This window comes from Heptranchias perlo, chromosome X (genome assembly GCF_035084215.1).
Source record: "Heptranchias perlo isolate sHepPer1 chromosome X, sHepPer1.hap1, whole genome shotgun sequence".
Lineage (NCBI taxonomy): Eukaryota > Metazoa > Chordata > Chondrichthyes > Hexanchiformes > Hexanchidae > Heptranchias > Heptranchias perlo.
This window is the reverse complement of record NC_090370.1, coordinates 12381424-12403816: the sequence shown is the minus strand read 5'-3', so window position 1 is coordinate 12403816 and position 22393 is coordinate 12381424. Positions and strand designations below refer to the sequence as shown.

The following is a 22393-nucleotide window of genomic DNA, read 5'->3' as shown; positions in this document are numbered from 1 at the left end:
AGAACAGCAATTAGAATTCGAACAGCAATAAGAATCAGAACAGCATTAAGAATTAGAACAGGAATAAGAATCAGAACAGGAATAAGAATTCGAACAGCAATAAGAATCAGAACAGCAATAAGAATTAGAACAGGAATAAGAATCAGAACAGAATTAAGAATTAGAACAGAATAAAGAATTAGAACGGCAATAAAAGTCGGAAGAGAAACAAGAATTAGAGCAGAAACAAGAATTAGAACGGCAATAAGAATTATAACAGCAATAAAAATCAGAAGAGAAACAAGAATTAGAACAGAAACAAGAATTAGAACAGCAATAAGAATTAGAACAGCAATAAGAATTAGAACAGCAACAAGAATTAGAACAGCAACAAGAATCAGAACAGCAATCGGAATTAGAACAGCAACAAGAATTAGAACAGCAATAAGAATCAGAACATCAAAAGGAACTAGAACAGCAACAGGAACTAGAACAGCAGCAAGAATTATAACAGCAACAAGAATCAGAAAAGCAATAAGAATTAGAACAGCAACAAAAATTAGAACAGCAACAAGAATCAGAACAGCAATAAGAATTAGAACAGCAACAAGAATTAGAACAGAAAAAGGAACTCGAACAGCAGCAAGAATTATAACAGCAACAAGAATCAAAACAGCAATAAGAATCAGAACAGCAGCAAGAATTAGAACAACAACAAGAATCAGAAGAGCAGCAAGAATCAGAACAGCAATAAGAATTAGAACAACAACAAGAATCAGAACAGCAACAAGAATCAGAAGAGCAGCAAGAATCAGAACAGCAATAAGAATTAGAACAACAACAAGAATTAGAACGACAACAAGAATTAGAACAACAACAAGAATCAGAACAGCAACAAGAATTAGAACAACAACAAGAATTAGAACAGCAATAAGAATTAGAACAGCAATAAGAATCAGAACAGCAATAAGAATCAGAACAGCAATAAGAATCAGAACAGCAATAAGAATCAGAACAGCAAAAGGAACTGGAACAGCAACAGGAACTAGAACAGCAGCAAGAATTAGAACAACAACAAGAATCAGAAGAGCAGCAAGAATCAGAACAGCAATAAGAATTAGAACAACAACAAGAATCAGAACAGCAACAAGAATTAGAACAACAACAAGAATTAGAACAACAACAAGAATTAGAACAACAACAAGAATCAGAAGAGCAGCAAGAATCAGAACAGCAATAAGAATTAGAACAACAACAAGAATCAGAACAGCAACAAGAATTAGAACAACAACAAGAATCAGAACAGCAACAAGAATTAGAACAACAACAAGAATTAGAACAACAACAAGAATCAGAAGAGCAGCAAGAATCAGAACAGCAATAAGAATTAGAACAACAACAAGAATTAGAACAGAAACAAGAATTAGAACAACAACAAGAATTAGAACAACAACAAGAATTAGAACAGCAATAAGAATTAGAACAGCAATAAGAATCAGAACAGCAATAAGAATCAGAACAGCAGCAAGAATTAGAACAGCAATAAGAATCAGAACAGCAGCAAGAATTAGAAGAGCAGCAAGAATCAGAACAGCAATAAGAATCGGAACAGCAATAAGAATCAGAATAGGAATAAGAATCAGAACAGCAACGAGAATTAGAACAGCAATAAGAACTAGAACAGCAACAAGAATCAGAACAGGAATAAGAAAAAGTACAGCAACAAGAATTAGAACAGCAATAAGAATCAGAACAGCAATAATAATCAGAACAGCAATAAGAATGAGAACAGCAATGAGAATCAGAACAGCAATAAGAATGAGAACAGCAACAAGAATCAGAACAGCAATAAGAATCAGAACAGCAACAAGAATCAGAACAGCAAAAGGAACTAGAACAGCAACAGGAACTAGAACAGCAGCAAGAATTATAACAGCAACAAGAATCAAAACGGCAATAAGAATCAGAACAGCAGCAAGAATTAGAACAACAACAAGAATCAGAAGAGCAGCAAGAATCAGAACAGCAATAAGAATTAGAACAACAACAAGAATTAGAACAACAACAAGAATCAGAAGAGCAGCAAGAATCAGAACAGCAATAAGAATTAGAACAACAACAAGAATCAGAACAGCAACAAGAATTAGAACAACAACAAGAATCAGAAGAGCAGCAAGAATCAGAACAGCAATAAGAATTAGAACAACAACAAGAATCAGAACAGCAACAAGAATTAGAACAACAACAAGAATTAGAACAACAACAAGAATTAGAACAACAACAAGAATCAGAAGAGCAGCAAGAATCAGAACAGCAATAAGAATTAGAACAACAACAAGAATCAGAACAGCAACAAGAATTAGAACAGCAACAAGAATCAGAACAGCAACAAGAATTAGAACAACAACAAGAATTAGAACAACAACAAGAATTAGAACAACAACAAGAATCAGAAGAGCAGCAAGAATCAGAACAGCAATAAGAATTAGAACAACAACAAGAATCAGAACAGCAACAAGAATTAGAACAACAACAAGAATCAGAACAGCAACAAGAATTAGAACAACAACAAGAATTAGAACAACAACAAGAATCAGAAGAGCAGCAAGAATCAGAACAGCAATAAGAATTAGAACAACAACAAGAATCAGAACAGCAACAAGATTTAGAACAACAACAAGAATTAGAACAGCAATAAGAATTAGAACAGCAATAAGAATCAGAACAGCAGCAAGAATTAGAACAGCAATAAGAATCAGAAAAGCAGCAAGAATTAGAACAGCAGCAAGAATCAGAACAGCAATAAGAATCGGAACAGCAATAAGAATCAGAATAGGAATAAGAATCAGAACAGCAACGAGAATTAGAACAGCAATAAGAACTAGAACAGCAACAAGAATCAGAACAGGAATAAGAAAAAGTACAGCAACAAGAATTAGAACAGCAATAAGAATCAGAACAGCAATAATAATCAGAACAGCAATAAGAATCAGAACAGCAACAAGAATCAGAACAGCAAAAGGAACTAGAACAGCAACAGGAACTAGAACAGCAGCAAGAATTATAACAGCAACAAGAATCAGAAAAGCAATAAGAATCAGAACAGCAACAAAAATTAGAACAGCAACAAGAATCAGAACAGCAACAAGAATCCGAACAGCAATAAGAATTAGAACAGCAACAAGAATTAGAACGGCAAAAGGAACTAGAACAGCAGCAAGAATTATAACAGCAACAAGAATCAAAACAGCAATAAGAAACAGAACAGCAATAAGAATTAGAACAGCAACAAGAATTAGAACAACAACAAGAATTAGAACAACAACAAGAATCAGAAGAGCAGCAAGAATCAGAACAGCAATAAGAATCAGAACAGCAGCAAGAATTAGAACAGCAACAAGAATTAGAACAACAACAAGAATTAGAACAACAACAAGAATCAGAACAGCAATAAGAATCAGAACAGCAATAAGAATCAGAACAGCAGCAAGAATTAGAACAGCAATAAGAATCAGAACAGCAGCAAGAATTAGAACAGCAATAAGAATTAGAACAGCAATAAGAATCAGAACAGCAATAAGAATCAGAACAGCAGCAAGAATTAGAACAGCAATAAGAAGCAGAACAGCAGCAAGAATTAGAACAGCAGCAAGAATCAGAACAGCAATAAGAATCAGAATAGGAATAAGAATCAGAACAGCAATGAGAATTAGAACAGCAATAAGAACTAGAACAGCAACAAGAATCAGAACAGGAATAAGAAAAAGTACAGCAACAAGAATTAGAACAGCAATAAGAATCAGAACAGCAATAAGAATCAGAACAGCAATAAGAATGAGAACAGCAATGAGAATCAGAACAGCAATAAGAATCAGAACAGCAACAAGAATCAGAACAGCAGTAATAATCAGAACAGCAATAAGAATGAGAACAGCAATGAGAATCAGAACAGCAATGAGAATCAGAACAGCAATAAGAATTAGAACAGCAACAAGAATGAGAACAGGAATAAGAATCATTACAGCAACAAGAATGAGAACAGCAATAAGAATCAGAACAGCAATAAGAACTAAAACAGCAATAAGAATGAGAACAGCAATAAGAATCAGAACAGCAATAAGAACAAGAACAGCAACAAGAATCAGAACAGCAATAAGAACGAGAACAGCAATAAGAATGAGAACAGCAACAAGAATCATTACAGCAACAAGAATGAGAACAGCAATAAGAATCAGAACAGCAATAAGAACTAAAACAGCAATAAGAACTCGAACAGCAATAAGATTCAGAACAGCAATAAGAATCAGAACAGCAATAAGAATTAGAACAGCAGCAAGAATTAGAACAGCAATAAGAATTGGAACAGCAAAAAGAATTAGAACAGCAACAATAATTAGAACAGCAGCAAGAATTAGAACAGCAACAAGAATTAGAACAGCAGCAAGAACTGGAACAGCAACAAGAATTAGAACAGAAGTAAGAATTGGAACAGCAATAAGAATCAGAACAGCAATAAGAATTAGAACAGGAATAAGAATCAGAACAGAATTAAGAATTAGAACAGAATAAAGAATTAGAACGGCAATAAAAATCGGAAGAGAAACAAGAATTAGAGCAGAAACAAGAATTAGAACGGCAATAAGAATTATAACAGCAATAAAAATCAGAAGAGAAACAAGAATTAGAACAGAAACAAGAATTAGAACAGCAACAAGAATTCGAACAACAATAAGAATCAGAACAGAAGTAAGAATTAGAACAAAAAAAAATAGAACAGCAACAAGAATTAGAAGAGAAGTAAGAGTTAGAACAGCAACAAGAATTAGTACAGCAGGAAGTATTAGAACAGCAACAAGAATGGGAAAAGCAATAAGAATCAGAACAGCAACAAGATTCACAACAGCAGCAAGAATTATAACAGCAACAAGAATTAGAACAGCAATAACAATTAGAACAGCAATAAGAACTAGAACAGCAATAAGAACGAGAACAGCAACAAGAATCAGAACAGCAATAAGAATCAGAACAGCAACAAGAATCAGAACAGCAATAAGAATTGGAACAGCAACAAGAACTAGAACAGAAGTAAGAATTAGAACAGCAATAAGAACGAGAACAGAAACAAGAATTAGAACAGCAACAAGAATCAGAACAGCAAGAAGAATTAGAACAGCAACAAGAATCATAACAACAATAAGAATCAGAATAGCAACAAGAACAAGAACAGCAGTAAAAATCAGAACAGATACAAGGGGCTCGATTTTACCGGCGGGTTTCGTGTGCGTTTCCAGCGGGGGGGCCCTGAAAATCCCGATATCCAGGCACGTGACCGGATCGCGCCACGATCCTGCCCACTTCCGGGTTCCCCGATGACGTGCGGGGGTGCGTGCGTAGCCCCCGATGGTGGGAATCCCGCAGGCAATTAAAGCCAGCGGGATGCCACTTGAGTGGATTTATTTTGCTTGTTCAGGTCATTAACTGACCTGATTAAGGGACTGTGTGTGATTTTGGAGAAACATGGGACTGTTTCACACACTGGGGGAAACAGTCCTAGTTGAACTGGACGTGTTGCAGCCGTCAGCCTGTGGCAGCTGCAAAGGTCCATTTGACAGGTGTGGGGGGAGAGACCCTCACCCATTGCAGGAGGCCGCTCTGTCACTTGGGACAAAGTGTGGCCTCCACCACCCTCCTCCTGACGGTCAAAGTCACCAACCTGCACACTCACCCCGGGGTCCGGAGACATGTGCCTACCTTGCGGACCCCCTCAGATGTACATATTGCGGATGGGGGCCGTCGTAGCTGCAGTCATGACCCCCTCGGAGGGCGAACAGCATCACCAGCCTCGCCATCCACGCCGTCCACCTCTAACACGTGGAGCTCCACAACAGAGTACTGTGACACATCCACCTGTACAGCAGGAGGGAGGGCTACCGCAGAGAGAGACGCGTCGCAGAGGGCACTACCCTCGCCACAGGGTCCACAGACCGAGGCGCAGCTCCCCGGACCTCTCCGAGCAGCAGTGCACACGGAGGCGCAGATTCACTCGACATGTAGTCGTGGACATCTGCAGCCTCTTTCATGCCGAGCTGCTCCTGCCTGGCCCCACCACCATCTGCTTACCTGTCGCTGCCAAAGTCACCACTGCCCTCCACAACTTCTCCTCCGCATCCTTCCAGGGTGCAGCCGGCTACACCGCCGATGTCTCTCAGTTGTCTGCGCGGAAGAGCCCTGCAAATACACCTACACCCACTCTGCAGTAACACAATGGGTGGCATCAGTGGTGGGTCCTCATAGTGATACCCAGGAGCGGGCATTATTGCACAAAACAGACAGGATTTGCGAAGACATGGCAGTGGTGGTGCCAATATAATGTGTGATGTGAGTTGTTCTGAAATTCAATGTAGGTAACACCCATGACAAACCCTCAAACACCCTTGTGCATCCCCTTCATGCTCACGACACGTTTGCCTTACGCTGCCTACTGCACATATGTGATGCATGCCCTGTGGCTGCAGCACAGGTGGTGGCAGGTTGAGTGAGGCTGGCCGTGAGGGAGATGCACGAGAGGGTGCGTATGGGATAGAGCCATGAGATTGTATGAGGATTGGGTTGCGTGGTAGTGGCGGGGTGAGTACTGGCGAGGTGAGTAGGTGCAGGTAAGATGAGGATGGGGTTTGAGTGGGTATGAGGGGTGATGTGACAGAGTAGTGTTGGCGGTGCCGAAGGAGATGTGGGGTGGGGGCAGTGTTGTGGCAGACGGAGTGTAGGGGAAAGACTACGTGTTCTCACTGTGGCTGACCTACTGAGGTCATTGGAGCGCCTCCTGCACTGTATGCAGGTGGGCGATATGTTGGTGGTGCAGGTGACCTCCTCTGCCACCTCGAGCCAGGCCTTCTTGGTGGCAGAGGCAGGCTGCTTCCTCCCGCCCGCCGGGTGGAAGAGCTCTGTCCTCCCCCTCCTCCTCACCCCATCTGATGATACCTGGGGTGAGGCATCATTAAACTGGGAGCAGCCTTCCCCCTGGGCTGCTCCATGCTGCAATGTGTTCTATTGGTTGCAGCATCTGTCAGTGGAGGACTGCCCCTTTAACGAGAGAGCCTCCAGCTGACAGATCGTACTGCGCATGCGCAGCCCACCCGACGCGCAGACCAGCAGCGCAGAGTCCGCGGAGCAGGTAATTGGATCCAATTAGTGGATTGCCTGCTACTAATTTCGCCGAGCGTGTTGACCACGCTCCCGAAACCCAACCCGCCGGAAACCCGCAGGCTTGGTAAAATCGGGCCCAAGAATTAGAACAGCAATAAGAATTAGAACAGCAACAAGAATTAAAACAGCAGCAAGAATTAGAACAGCAACAAGAATTAGAACAGCAATAAGAATCAGAACAGCAACAAAAATCAGAACAGCAATAAGAATTAGAACAGCAATAAGAACTAGAACAGCAAAAAGTATCAGAACAGCAATAAGAATTAGAACAGCAAGAAGAATTAGAACAGCAAAAAGAATCAGAACAGCGACAAGAATTAGAACAGCCAAAAGAATTAGAACAGCAAAAAGAATCAGAACAGCAAAAAGAGTTAGAAGAGCAATAAGAATTAAAACAGCAATAAGAATTGGAACAGAAGTAAGAGTCAGAACAGAAGTAAAAATTAGAACAGCAAATAGAACTGGAACAGCAACAAGATTCAGAACAGCAGCAAGAATTAGAACAGCAATAAGAACTGGAACAGCAATAAGAACTAGAACAGCTATAAGAACTAGAACAGCAAGAAGAATTAGAACAGCAGCAAGAATTAGAACAGCAATAAGAATCAGAACAGCAACAAGAATTAGAACAGCAATAAGAATCAGAACAGCAACAAGAATTAGAACAGCAATAAGAATCAGGACAGCAATAAGAATCAGAACAGCAATAAGAATCAGGACAGCAATAAGAATTGGAACAGCAACAAGAACTAGAACAGCAACAAAAATCAGAACAGCAATAAGAATTAGAACAGCAACAAGAACTAGAACAGCAACAAAAATCAGAACAGCAATAAGAATCAGAACAGCAAAAAGAATCAGAACAGCAATAAGAATTGGAACAGCAACAAGAACTAGAACAGCAATAAGAATCAGAACAGCAAAAAGAATCAGAACAGCAATAAGAATTGGAACAGCAACAAGAACTAGAACAGCAATAAAAACGAGAACAGCAATAAGAATTAGAACAGCAATAAGAATTAGAACAGCAATAAGAACAAGAACAGCAACAAGAATCAGAACAGCAATAAGAATCAGAATAGGAATAAGAATCAGAACAGCAAGAAGAACTAGAACAGCAACAAGAATCAGAACAGCAATAAGAATCAGAACAGCAATAAGAACGAGAACAGCAATAAGAATCAGAATAGGAATAAGAATCAGAACAGCAAGAAGAACTAGAACAGCAACAAGAATCAGAACAGCAATAAGAATCAGAACAGCAACAAGAATTGGAACAGCAATAAGAATCAGAACAGCAATAAGAATCAGAACAGCAATAAGAATTAGAACAGCAACAAGAATGCGAACAGCAACAAGAACTAGAACAGAAACAAGAATTAGAACAGCAACAAGAATTAGAATAGCAAGAAGAATTAGAACAGCAATAAGAATCAGAACAGCAACAAGAACTAGAAAAGCAACAAGAATTAGAACAGCAACAAGAACTAGAAAAGCAACAAGAATTAGAACAGCAACAAGAACTAGAACAGCAACAAGAACTAGAACAGCAACAAGAATTCGAACAGCAATAAGAATTAGAACAGCAAAAAGAATCAGAACTGCAACAAGAATTAGAACAGCCATAAGAATTAGAACAGCAAAAAGAATCAGAACTGCAACAAGCCGGAGAACAGCTATAACATTTGGAACAGCAATAAGAATTAGAACAGCAATAAGAACGAGAACAGCAACCAGAATCAGAACAGCAATAAGAATCAGAACATCAAAAAGAATCAGAACAGCAACAAGAATTAGAACAGCAAAAAGAATTGGAACAACAATAAGAATTAGATCAGCAACCAGAATGAGAACAGCAATAAGAATCAGAACAGCAATAAAAATTAGAACAGCAACAAGAACTAGAACAGCAATAAGAACTAGAACAGCAACCAGAATCAGAACAGCAACAAGAATTCGAACAGCAGCAAGAATTCGAACAGCAGCAAGAATTAGAACAGCAGCAAGAATTAGAACAGCAATAAGAACGAGAACAGCAATAAGAATTGGAACAGCAATAAAAACAAGAACAGCAATAAGAATTAGAACAGCAACAAGAACTTGAACAGCAATAAGAATCAGAACAGCAACAAGAATGCGAACAGCAAGAAGAATTAGAACAGCAATAAGAACGAGAACAGCAATAAGAATCAGAACAGCAACAAGAATGCGAACAGCAAGAAGAATTAGAACAGCAACAAGAATTAGAACAGCAATAAGAACTAGAACAGCAAAAAGAATCAGAACTGCAACAAGAATTAGAACAGCCATAAGAATTAGAACAGCAAAAAGAATCAGAACTGCAACAAGAATTAGAACAGCAATAAGAACGAGAACAGCAATAAGAATCAGAACAGCAATAAGAATGCGAACAGCAACAAGAATGCGAACAGCAATAAGAATTAGAACAGCAACAAGAATTAGAACAGCAATAAGAATCAGAACTGCAACAAGCCTGAGAACAGCTGTAACGTTTGGAACAGCAATAAGAATTAGAACAGCAATAAGAACGAGAACAGCAACAAGAACGAGAACAGCAACAAGAATTAGAACAGAAGTAAGAATGAGAACAGCAACAAGAATCAGAACAGCAAAAAGAATCAGAACAGCAAAAAGAATCAGAACAGCAATAAGAATTAGAACAGCAACAAGAATCGGAACAGCAATAAGAATCGGAACAGGAATAGGAATCAGAACAGCAACAAGAATCAGAACAGCAACAAGAATCAGAACAGCACCAAGAACGAGAAGAGCAATAAAAATCAGAAGAGAAACAAGAATTAGAACAGAAACAAGAATTAGAACAGCAATAAGAATTCGAACAGCAACAAGAATCAGAACAGCAACAAGAACCAGAACAGCAACAAGAATCAGAACAGCAACAAGAATCAGAACAGCAACAAGAATTAGAACAGAAGTAAGAATTAGAACAGCAACAAGAATTAGAAGAGAAGTAAGAATTAGAACAGCAACAAGAATTAGAAAAGAAGTAAGAATTAGAACAGCAATAAGAATAAGAACAGCAATAAGAATTGGAACAGAATTAAGAATTAGAACAGAATTAAGAATTAGAACAGCAAAACGAATCAGAACAGCAACAAGAATTAGAACAGCAATAAGAACTAGAACAGCAACAAGAAATCGAACAGCAAGAAGAATTAGAACAGCAGCAAGAATTATAACAGCAATAAGAATCAGAAAAGCAATAAGAATTAGAACAGCAACAAGAATTAGAAAAGCAATAAGAATTAGAACAGCAACAAGAATTAGAAAAGCAATAAGAATTAGAACAGCAACAAGAATTAGAACAGCAACAAGAATGAGAACAGCAATAAGAACTTGAACAGCAAGAAGAATTAGAACAGCAATAAGAATTAGAACAGAATTAAGAATTAGAACAGCAAAACGAATCAGAACAGCAACAAGAATTAGAACAGCAGCAAGAATTAGAACAGCAATAAGAATTAGAACAGAATTAAGAATTAGAACAGCAAAACGAATCAGAACAGCAACAAGAATTAGAACAGCTATAAGAATTAGAACAGCAAAACGAATTATAACAGCAACAAGAATTAGAACAGCAAAACGAATCAGAACAGCAACAAGAATCAGAACAGCAATAAGAACTAGAACAGCAAAAAGAATTCGAACAGCAACAAGAATCAGAACAGCAATAAGATTCAGAACAGCAACAAGAACGAGAACAGCTATCATAATTAGAACAGCAATAAGAACGAGAACAGCTGAAAGAATTAGAACAGCAACAAGAATCAGAACAGCAATAAGAATCAGAACAGCAACAAGAACTCGAACAGCAACAAGAATCAGAATAGAAGTAAGAATCAGAACAGCAATAAGAATCAGAACAGCAACAATAATTAGAACAGCTATAAGAACTGGAACAACAACCAGAATCAGAACAGCAATAAGAATCAGAACAGCAAGAAGAATTAGAACAGCAATAAGAATGCGAACAGCAAGAAGAATTAGAACAGCAACAAGAACTAGAACAGAAACAAGAATTAGAACAGCAAGAAGAATTGGAACAGGAATACGAATCAGAACAGCAATAAGAATCAGAACAGCAACAAGAACTAGAACAGCAATAAGAACTAGAACAGCAACAAGAACTAGAACAGCAATAAGAGTTAGAACAGCAATAAGAATCAGAACAGCAACCAGAATGAGAACAGCAATAAGAATCAGAACAGCAATAAAAATTAGAACAGCAACAAGAACGAGAACAGCAATAAGAACTAGAACAGCAACCAGAATCAGAACAGCAATAAGAATCAGAACAGCAATAAGAATCAGAACAGCAACAAGAATCAGAACAGCATCAAGAATCAGAACAGCAATAAGAACTAGAACAGCAACCAGAATCAGAACAGCAACAAGAATTCGAACAGCAGCAAGAATTAGAACAGCAGCAAGAATTCGAACAGCAGCAAGAATTAGAACAGCAGCAAGAATTAGAACAGCAATAAGAATTAGAACACCAACAAGAACTAGAACACCAACAAGAACTAGAACACCAACAAGATTTAGAACAGCAAGAAGAATTAGAACAGCAGTAAGAATTAGAACAGCAAAAAGAATTGGAACAGCAACAAGAATTAGAACAGCAATAAGAATTAGAACAGCAACAAGAATTAGAACAGCAACAAGAATCAGAACTGCAACAAGCCTGAGAACAGCTGTAACATTTGGAACAGCAATAAGAATTGGAACAGCAATAAGAACGAGAACAGCAACCAGAATCAGAACAGCAATAAGAATCAGAACATCAAAAAGAATCAGAACAGCAACAAGAATTAGAACAGCAAAAAGAATTAGAACAGCAATAAGAATTAGAACAACAATAAGAATTAGATCAGCAATAAGAATTAGAACAGCAAAAAGAATTAGAACAGCAAAAAGAATTAGAACAGCAATAAGAACTAGAACAGCAACCAGAATGAGAACAGCAATAAGAATCAGAACAGCAATAAAAATTAGAACAGTAATAAGAATTAGAACAGCAAGAAGAATTAGAACAGCAACAAGAATTAGAATAGCAATATGAAGTAGAACAGCAACCAGAATGAGAACAGCAATAAGAATCAGAACAGCAATAAAAATTAGAACAGCAACAAGAACTAGAACGGCAATAAGAACTAGAACAGCAACAAGAACTAGAACAGCAACAAAAATCAGAACAGCAATAAGAATCAGAACAGCAACAAGAACGAGAACAGCAACAAAAATCAGAACAGCAATAAGAATTAGAACAGCAATAAGAACGAGAACAGCAACAAGAACTAGAACAGGAACAAGAATCAGAACAGCAATAAGAATCAGAACAGCAATAAGAACGAGAACAGCAACAAGAACTAGAACAGCAACAAGAATCAGAACAGGAATAAGAATCAGAACAGCAATAAGAATTAGAACAGGAATTAGTATCAGAACAGCAATAAGAATCGGAACAGCAATAAGAATCGGAACAGGAATAAGAGTTACAACAGCAATAAAAATCAGAACAGCACCAAGAACTAGAAGAGCAATAAAAATCAGAAGAGAAACAAGAATTAGAACAGAAACAAGAATTAGAACAGCAACAAGAATTAGAACAGCAATAAGAATTCGAACAGCAACAAGAATCAGAACAGCAACAAGAATTAGAACAGCAATAAGAACTAGAACAGCAACAAGAACTAGAACACCAACAAGAATTAGAACACCAACAAGAATTAGAACAGCAAGAAGAATTAGAACAGCAATAAGAACTAGAACACCAACAAGAATTAGAACACCAACAAGAATTAGAACAGCAATAAGAACTAGAACAGCAACAAGAACTAGAACACCAACAAGAATTAGAACACCAACAAGAATTAGAACAGCAATAAGAACTAGAACAGCAACAAGAACTAGAACACCAACAAGAATTAGAACAGCAAGAAGAATTAGAACAGCAATAAGAATTAGAACAGCAACAAGAACTAGAACACCAACAAGAATTAGAACAGCAAGAAGAATTAGAACAGCAATAAGAACTAGAACAGCAACAAGAACTAGAACACCAACAAGAATTAGAACACCAACAAGAATTAGAACAGCAAGAAGAATTAGAACAGCAATAAGAACTAGAACAGCAACAAGAACTAGAACACCAACAAGAATTAGAACAGCAAGAAGAATTAGAACAGCAATAAGAACTAGAACAGCAACAAGAACTAGAACACCAACAAGAATTAGAACAGCAAGAAGAATTAGAACAGCAATAAGAACTAGAACAGCAACAAGAACTAGAACACCAACAAGAATTAGAACACCAACAAGAATTAGAACAGCAAGAAGAATTAGAACAGCAATAAGAATTAGAACAGAATTAAGAATTAGAACAGCAAAAAGAATTAGAACAGCAACAAGAACTAGAACACCAACAAGAATTAGAACAGCAAGAAGAATTAGAACAGCAATAAGAATTAGAACAGCAATAAGAGTCAGAACATCAAAAAGAATCAGAACAGCAACAAGAATTGGAACAGCAAAAAGAATTAGAACAGCAATAAGAATTAGAACAACAATAAGAATTAGATCAGCAAAAAGATTCAGAACAGCAACAAGAATTAGAACAGCAAAAAGAACTAGAACACCAACAAGAACTAGAACACCAACAAGAATTAGAACAGCAATAGGAATTAGAACAGTAATAAGAATTAGAACAGCAACAAGAATTAGAACAGCAACAAGAATTAGAACAGCAACAAGAACTAGAACAGCAACAAGAATTAGAACAGCAAGAAGAATTAGAACAGCAACAAGAATTAGAACATCAATAAGAACTAGAACAGCAACAAGAACTAGAACATCAATAAGAACTAGAACAGCAACAATAACTAGAACAGCAACAAGAATTAGAACAGCAATAGGAATTAGAACAGAATTAAGAATTAGAACAGCAAAAAGAATTGGAACAGCAACAAGAATTAGAACAGCAAAAATAATTAGAACAACAACAAGCCTGAGAACAGCTGTAACATTTGGAACAGCAATAAGAATTAGAACAGCAATAAGAACGAGAACAGCAACCAGAATCAGAACAGCAATAAGAATCAGAACAGCAAAAAGAATCAGAACAGCAATAAGAATTAGAACAGCAATAAGAATCAGAACATCAAAAAGAATCAGAACAGCAACAAGAATTAGAACAGCAAAAAGAATTAGAACAGCAACAAGATTTCGAACAGCGATAAGAATTAGAACAGCAATAAGAATTAGAACAGCAAAAAGAATTAGAACAGCAATAAGAACTAGAACAGCAACCAGAATGAGAACAGCAATAAGAATCAGAACAGCAATAAAAATTAGAACAGTAATAAGAATCAGAACAGCAATAAAAATTAGAACAGCAACAAGAACTAGAACGGCAATAAGAACTAGAACAGCAACAAAAATCAGAACAGCAATAAGAATTAGAACAGCACCAAGAACTAGAACAGGAACAAGAATCAGAACAGGAATAAGAACGAGAACAGCAATAAGAACGAGAACAGCAACAAGAACTAGAACAGCAATAAAAATCAGAACAGCACCAAGAACTAGAAGAGCAATAAAAATCAGAAGAGAAACAAGAATTAGAACAGAAACAAGAATTCGAACAGGAACAAGAACTAGAACAGCAATAAGAATCAGAACAGCAAAACGAATTAGAACAGCAACAAGAATTATAAAAGAAGTAAGAATTCGAACAGCAATAAGAATAAGAACAGCAATAAGAATCAGAACAGCAATAAGAATCGGAACAGCAATAAGAATCGGAACAGGAATAAGAATTACAACAGCAATAAAAATCAGAACAGCACCAAGAACTAGAAGAGCAATAAAAATCAGAAGAGAAACAAGAATTAGAACAGAAACAAGAATTCGAACAGCAACAAGAATCAGAACAGCAACAAGAATCAGAACAGAAAGAAGAATTCGAACAGCAACAAGAATCAGAACAGCAACAAGAATCAGAACAGAAGTAAGAATTAGAACAGCAACAAGAATTAGAAAAGAAGTAAGAATTCGAACAGCAATAAGAATAAGAACAGCAATAAGAATTAGAACAGAATTAAGAATCAGAACAGCAATAAGAATTCGAACAGAATTAAGAATTAGAACAGAATTATTAATGAGAACAGAATTAAGAATTAGAACCGCAACAAGAATTAGAACAGAAAAAGAATTAGAACAACAAAACGAATCAGAACAGCAATAAGAATTCGAACAGCAAAACGAATTAGAACAGCAATAAGAATTGGAAGAGCAATAAGAACGAGAACAGCAACCAGAATCAGAACAGCAATAAGAATCAGAACATCAAAAAGAATCAGAACAACAAAACGAATCAGAACAGCAACAAGAATTAGAACAGCAAAACGAATTAGAACAGCAATAAGAATTCGAACAGGAACAAGAACTAGAACAGCAATAAGAACTAGAACAGCAAAACGAATTAGAATAGCAACAAGAACTGGAACAGCAATAACAATCAGAACAGCAATAAAATTCAGAACAGCAATAAGAATTAGAATAGCAACAAGAACTAGAACAGCAACAAGAATCAGAACAGCAATAAAAATCAGAACAGCAACAAGAACTAGAACAGCAATAAAAATCAGAAGAGAAACAAGAATTAGAACAGAAACAAGAATTAGAACAGCAATAAGAATTAGAACAGCAACAAGAATCAAAACAGAAGTAAGAATTAGAACAGCAACAAGAATTAGAACAGAAAGAAGAACTAGAACAGCAATAAGAATCAGAACAGCAATCAGAATAAGAACAGCAATAAGAATCAGAACAGGAACTGGATCAAGAACAGGAATAGGAACTGGAAGAGGAACCGGAACAGGAACTGGAACTGGAATAGGAACTGGAACTGGCACAAGAACTGGATCTGGATCTGGAACAGGAACAGGAACAGGAACAAGAACTGGAACAAGAACAGGAACTGGAACAAGAACAGGAACTGGAACAAGAACAGGAACTGGAACAAGAGCAAGTACAGGAACAGGAACTGGATCAAGAACAGGAACAAGAGCAAGGAGAGGAACAGGAACAGGAACTGGAACAGGAACTGGAACAATAACAGGAACTGGAACAAGAGCAAGGAGAGGAACAGGAACAGGAACTGGAACAGGAACAGGAACTGGAACAATAACAGGAACAGGAACAAGAATAGTTACAGGAAGAAGAACAGGAACAGGAACAGGCACAGGAACTGGAACAGGAAAAAGAACAGGATATGGAACAAGAACAGCAAGAAGATCTGGAGCAGGAACAGGAACAGGAACTGTAACAAGAACAGGAAGAGGAACTTGAACAGGAACTGGAACTGGAACAGGAAAAAGAACAGGAACTGGACCTGGAACAGGAAGAAGAACAGGAACTGGAACAGGAACAAGAACTGGAACAAGAACTGGAAGAAGAACAGGAACTGGAACAAGAACAGGTACAGGAACTGGAACAGGAACAGGAACAGGAACGGGAACTGGAACAAGACCAGGAACTGGAACAAAAACAGGAGCAGGAACAAGAACAGGAGCAGGAACAAGAACAAGAACAGGGACAATGACAAGAAGAAGAACTGGAACAAGAACAGGAACTGGAACAAGAACAGGAAGGGGAACTTGAACAGGAACTGGAACAGGAACAGGAAGAAGAACAGGAACTGGAACAGGAACAGGAACTGGAACAGGAACAGGAAGAAGAACAGGAACTGGAACAGGAACTGGAACAAGAACTGGAGAAGAACTGGAAGAAGAACAGGAACTGGAACAAGAACAGGAACAGGAACAGGAACGGGAACATGAACAGGAACTGGAACAGGAACAAGAACAGGGACAATGACAAGAAGAGGAACAGGAACTGGAACAAGGACAGGAACAGGAACTGGAACAAGAACAGGAACAGGAATAAGAACAGGAAAAAGAACACGAACAGGAACTGGAACAAGAACAGGAACTGGAACAAGAACAGTAAGATGAGCAGGAACTGGAACAAGAAGAGGAACTTGAACTTTAACAGGAACAGGAACAGGAACTGGAACAAGAACAGGAAGAGGAACAGGAACAAGAACAGTAACTGGAACAAGAAGAGGAACTGGAATAAGAACAGGAAAATGAACAGGGTCAAGAACAGGAACTGGATCAGGAACATGAACAGGACCTGGAACAGGAACAAGAACAGGAACAGGAACAAGAACAGGAACTGGAACAAGAACAGGAACAGGAACAGGAACAAGAACAGGAACTAGAACAAGAACAGGAAGAGGAACAGGAACAAGAACAGTAACTGGAACAAGAAGAGGAACTGGAATAAGAACAGGAAAATGAACAGGGTCAAGAACAGGAACTGGATCAGGAACATGAACAGGAACTGGAACAGGAACAAGAACAGGAACAGGAACAAGAACAGGAACTGGAACAAGAACAGGAACAGGAACAGGAACAGGAACAAGAACAGGAACTGGAACAAGAACAGAAAGAGGAACAGGAACAAGAATAGGAACTGGAACAAGAACAGGAACTGGAACAGTAACAAGAAGAGGAACAGGAACAGGAACAAGAACAAGAACTGGAACAGGAACAGGAAGAAGAATGGGAACGAGAACAGTAACAGGAACAGGAACTGGAACAAGAACAGGAACGGGAACAGGAACTGGAACAAGAACAGGAACAAGAACAGGAACTGGAACAGGAACAGGAACAAGAACAGGAACAAGAACAGGAACTGGAACAAGAACAAGAACAGGAACTGGAACAGGAACAAGAACAAGAACAAGGACTGGAACAAGAACAGGAACTGGAACAAGAACGGGAACAGGAACAGGAATAAGAACAGGAACAAGAACAAGGACAGGAACAGGAACAATAACAGGAACAGGAACAAGAACAGGAACAGGAACTGGAACTGGAACTGGAACAGGAACAAGAACAGGAACAAGAACCAGAACAGGAACAAGAACAGGAACAGAAACAAGAACAGGAATAGGAACGGGAACAGGAACAAGAACAGGAACTGGAACAGGAACAAGAACAGGAACAGGAACGGGAACAGGAACTGGAACAAGAACAGGAACTGGAACTGGAACAGGAACTGGAACAGGAACAGGAACAGGAACTGGAACAAGAACAGGAACTGGAACAAGAACAGGAACAGGAACTCGAACAAGAACAGGAACTCAAACAAGAACAGGAACAGGAACTAGAACAGGAACTGGAACTGGAACAAGAAAAGGAACTGGAACAAGAACAGCAAGAAGAGCGGGAACTGGAACAAGAATAGGAACAGGAACGGGAACAGGAACAGGAACGGGAACAGGAACAAGAACATGAACTGGAACAGGAACTGGAACAGGAACAAGAACAGGAACAGGAACGGGAACAGGAACTGGAACAGGAACAGGAACTGGAACTGGAACAGGAACTGGAACAGGAACAAGAACAGGAACAGGAACGGGAACAGGAACTGGAACAGGAACGGGAACAGGAACTGGAACAAGAACAGGAACTGGAACTGGAACAGGAACTGGAACAAGAACAGGAACAGGAACTGGAACAAGAACAGGAACTGGAACAAGAACAGGAACAGGAACTCGAACAAGAACAGGAACTCGAACAAGAACAGGAACAGGAACTAGAACAGGAACTGGAACTGGAACAAGAAAAGGAACTGGAACAAGAACAGCAAGAAGAGCGGGAACTGGAACAAGAATAGGAACAGGAACTGGAACAAGAACAGGAACAGGAACACGAACACGAACAAGAAATTGAACAGGAACAAGAAGAGGAACTGGAACAAGAACAGGAACTGGAACAAGAACAGAAACAGGAACTGGAACAGGAACAGAAACAGGAACTGGAACAAGAACAGGATCAGGGACAGGAACAAGAACAGGAACAAGAACAGGAACAGGAGCAAGAACAGGAACAGGAACAACAACAAGAACTGGAACTGGAACAGGAACTGGAACAAGAACAGGAACAAGAGCAGGAACTGGAATGGGAACAAGAACAGGAACAGGAACAAGAACAGGAACGGGAACAGGAACAGGAACGGGAACAGGAACAGAAATGGGAACTGGAACAGAAACGGGAACTGGAACAAGAACAGGATCAGGAACAAGAACAGGAACTGGAACAGGAACAAGAACAGGAACTGGAACAAGAACAGGGAAGGAACAGGAACAGGAGCAAGAACAGGGACAGGAACAGGAGCAACAACAAGAACTGGAACTGGAACTGGAACAGGAACTGGAACAAGAACAGGAACAAGAACAGGAACTGGAACAGGAACAGGAACAAGAACAAGAACAGGAACAAGAACAGGAACTGGAACAAGAACAAGAACAGGAACTGGAACAAGAACAAGGACTGGAACAAGAACAGGAACTGGAACAAGAACAGGAACAAGAACAGGAACTGGAACAGGAATAAGAACAGGAACAAGAACAAGGACAGGAACAGGAACAATAACAGGAACAGGAACAAGAACAGGAACAAGAACAGGAACTGGAACAGGAACAAGAACAGGAACAAGAACCAGAACAGGAACAAGAACAGGAACAGGAACAAGAACAGGAACAGGAATGGGAACAGGAACTGGAACAAGAACAGGAACTGGAACTGGAACAGGAACTGGAACAAGAACAGGAACAGGAACAGGAACTGGAACAAGAACAGGAACTGGAACAAGAACAGGAACAGGAACAGGAACTGGAACAAGAACAGGAACTGGAACAAGAAGAACACAAACCAATAAAAACAACTGACTGGGATGTTGGTACCTTTCTGCTATCCCGATCACTTGGCACTGAGGAGGTGGGAGCTGCAGGGATTCTGGCGATCCCACCTCCATACTGACATTATGGCCTTGTATGGAGTGGACAGAAATTACACCTATCCGAGCCCCAGTGAGAATTTCCTTCTGTGGGTCATCATGGCAGAGACCCGGCATTCTGGGCCCCACCTGATTTTCCTTCGACCCCCACCCCCCATCTGCTGCTCTGCAGGCCATTTTACACTGGGAGTGTGTCCCATGCCCAAGAAAATCACTGGGCCAAAGCAAAGGCAGATTGAGATCTATTTGATTTGAGGACATCCATGGAAATGCCAGCAGAGGGTGCTGCTATTACATTTAACTAAACATTTGGAACTGAGCCTGGATGTTTTGCTTCTGGCAACCTACTGTCAATCAGGAGACCGGCTATGGGAAATGGGTGGGAGTTCCCTTCTGCCAGTCCTCCGCCTACATTGGCTCCTGCCCCATTCTCCGCTGTCATTTCCAGCAGTTGGGGAATCCCCGCCCATTTTTGAAAATTTGGTAGCAATGACATGGTGACATCATTCGTCTCATTTTATGTCATTTCCTCCTCATTAGCGCTAGTTTATGTTCTCACCCAGATAAAAAAGGTGTCCAGGGTTACTACGTGCCAGAGAAAAGACAATGTAAAGAGGCCTTCGGTAGGATTTGCAGAACCTTTATTTATGACTTGATCTGGGTGCTTCTTTTTTGTTTCTCCATTTTGCACATGACTGCCTCATCTGCCTTTGTGCCATTTGCTAAGGGGCTGCCATTGTTAAGTCCTCTCCCTGAATTCCCTGCATTGTGGGTTTCCCATTGGGGATTCCCCTGTACCCTTGCCCTCTGGAAGAGGAGGAGTGATGGAGGGAGGCCAGGCTGGTCAGACAATAATGGTCAGACAGTAACCCAGGCGCACAGCACCTACCCTCCACAATTAGCGGCAGCATCATAGGGCACTGCAATTTTACAGACTGGCAGGATTCCCGAAGGTCCAAGGAGTCACAGACTGTACCTATGTGGCCATATGTGTTCCCTTGCTCAATGCCACCAGCCAACATCAGCAGTAAAGGAATCACACTCTCAATGGTTTGGGACCAGCAACATCGAATCACGTCAGTGAACGCTCGTTTTCCTGGGACCTGCCACAGTGCCCCATTGTAAGGCAATCCATCGGTCCAACACTCTTCGACCCAGAACGGCAAACATCATGGTGGCTGCTGGGTGATCAAGGCTATCCTCTGCAGCCATGGATCACGGTCCCTGTGCAGCATCTGACGACATGAGCTGAGCCTCAGTACAATGACATCCATGCGGCAGCCACTAGAATCGTAAATGAGCACATCATTGACACGCTGAAGGTGTTCTCCAGATGTCTGGATCGATCTGCATCACAGTCTGGCTAGAGTCTCAAGGATTATGGTTGCGTGCTACCTGTCGCACAATTTTGGCTTACAAACAAGCCTGATTGTGGAGGCCATGGCAGAGGAATGCATCCATAGGGCAACAGGGAGATCAGCCAGAGGAGCAGCAGCAGCCTTAGAACATCTGTAGTAATCTCATTCAGGAAGTCTTCTCTCTTGACTTTCATATCTGCCCACTCCGTTAACACTCCTGTCTACATGAAAGTGGCTGAAGAACCCGGCAAAGCTGGAGACGCGGAAGTCTTGACAATCTTAACGGTAGGACCTCATTAACATCTTGTAGGTTCACCTCCCACCCGGCGATCGGCTGAATGGACAGTCTAGCCGGTGGGCAGGAGGAAACACTAGCAGTAGGAGGCCGCAGCCAGGGACCCTTGGGAACGGTTCCCAGCAATCGGGGGGGGGGGTGGGGGGTGGAGATTGGCAGTTGGGAGGTAGGAGAGGCTGGAGATTGGGATTGGGGGAGGCCGAAGGCTTCCTTGAGGGGCCTGGGGGGAGCACTCCTGCTCCTCTTGGCCCACAAGGAGTGCTGGAACAGCCACTGACCTTGTGGAGCTGACAGTTCCTGCCAAATTTCCTGACCCCTGGGAATCCCGTGCAGCAGCAGTTAACTTCAAATTGGGTTCCCAATTGGACTGCAGGAGCCCGATTTAAATATGTTAATGAGCACCCCGCCTCTCCACGGCAGGACGCTCGGACGCCTCGATATCCGTCACCGTAAAGATGGCGGTCGGCGTGTATATGGTGGGCTGGGATCGCGTTCTGCGCGTTTCACTTTTTAAATCCTGCCCGACCCTCTCCCACCTGTCGTGGGAAGGGATTAATATCGAGGCCATACTGTCTGATAAGGCCCCAGTGCTTGCATCGACACTTGGTGGTCTGTAAGCATTGTTCTTTTAAAAGTAGGTCCG

General features: G+C 40.0%; 1 protein-coding gene and 2 pseudogenes across 1 annotated transcript; all 3 read left to right on the top strand.

The window, feature by feature from the left end:
* The first annotated feature begins 17587 nt into the window (after window positions 1-17587).
* On the top strand, window positions 17588-18466 carry LOC137306894 (homeobox protein 2-like). The gene has a single exon (XM_067976281.1). It carries the CDS (start codon window positions 17588-17590, stop codon window positions 18464-18466), a length of 879 nt encoding a protein of 292 aa, XP_067832382.1.
* A 77-nt stretch (window positions 18467-18543) lies between these two features.
* Window positions 18544-19323, top strand: LOC137306893 (trichohyalin-like; annotated as a pseudogene).
* Window positions 19324-19331: 8 nt separating this feature from the next.
* LOC137306892 (zinc finger protein 853-like) lies at window positions 19332-20120 on the top strand (annotated as a pseudogene).
* Window positions 20121-22393: the final 2273 nt, after the last annotated feature.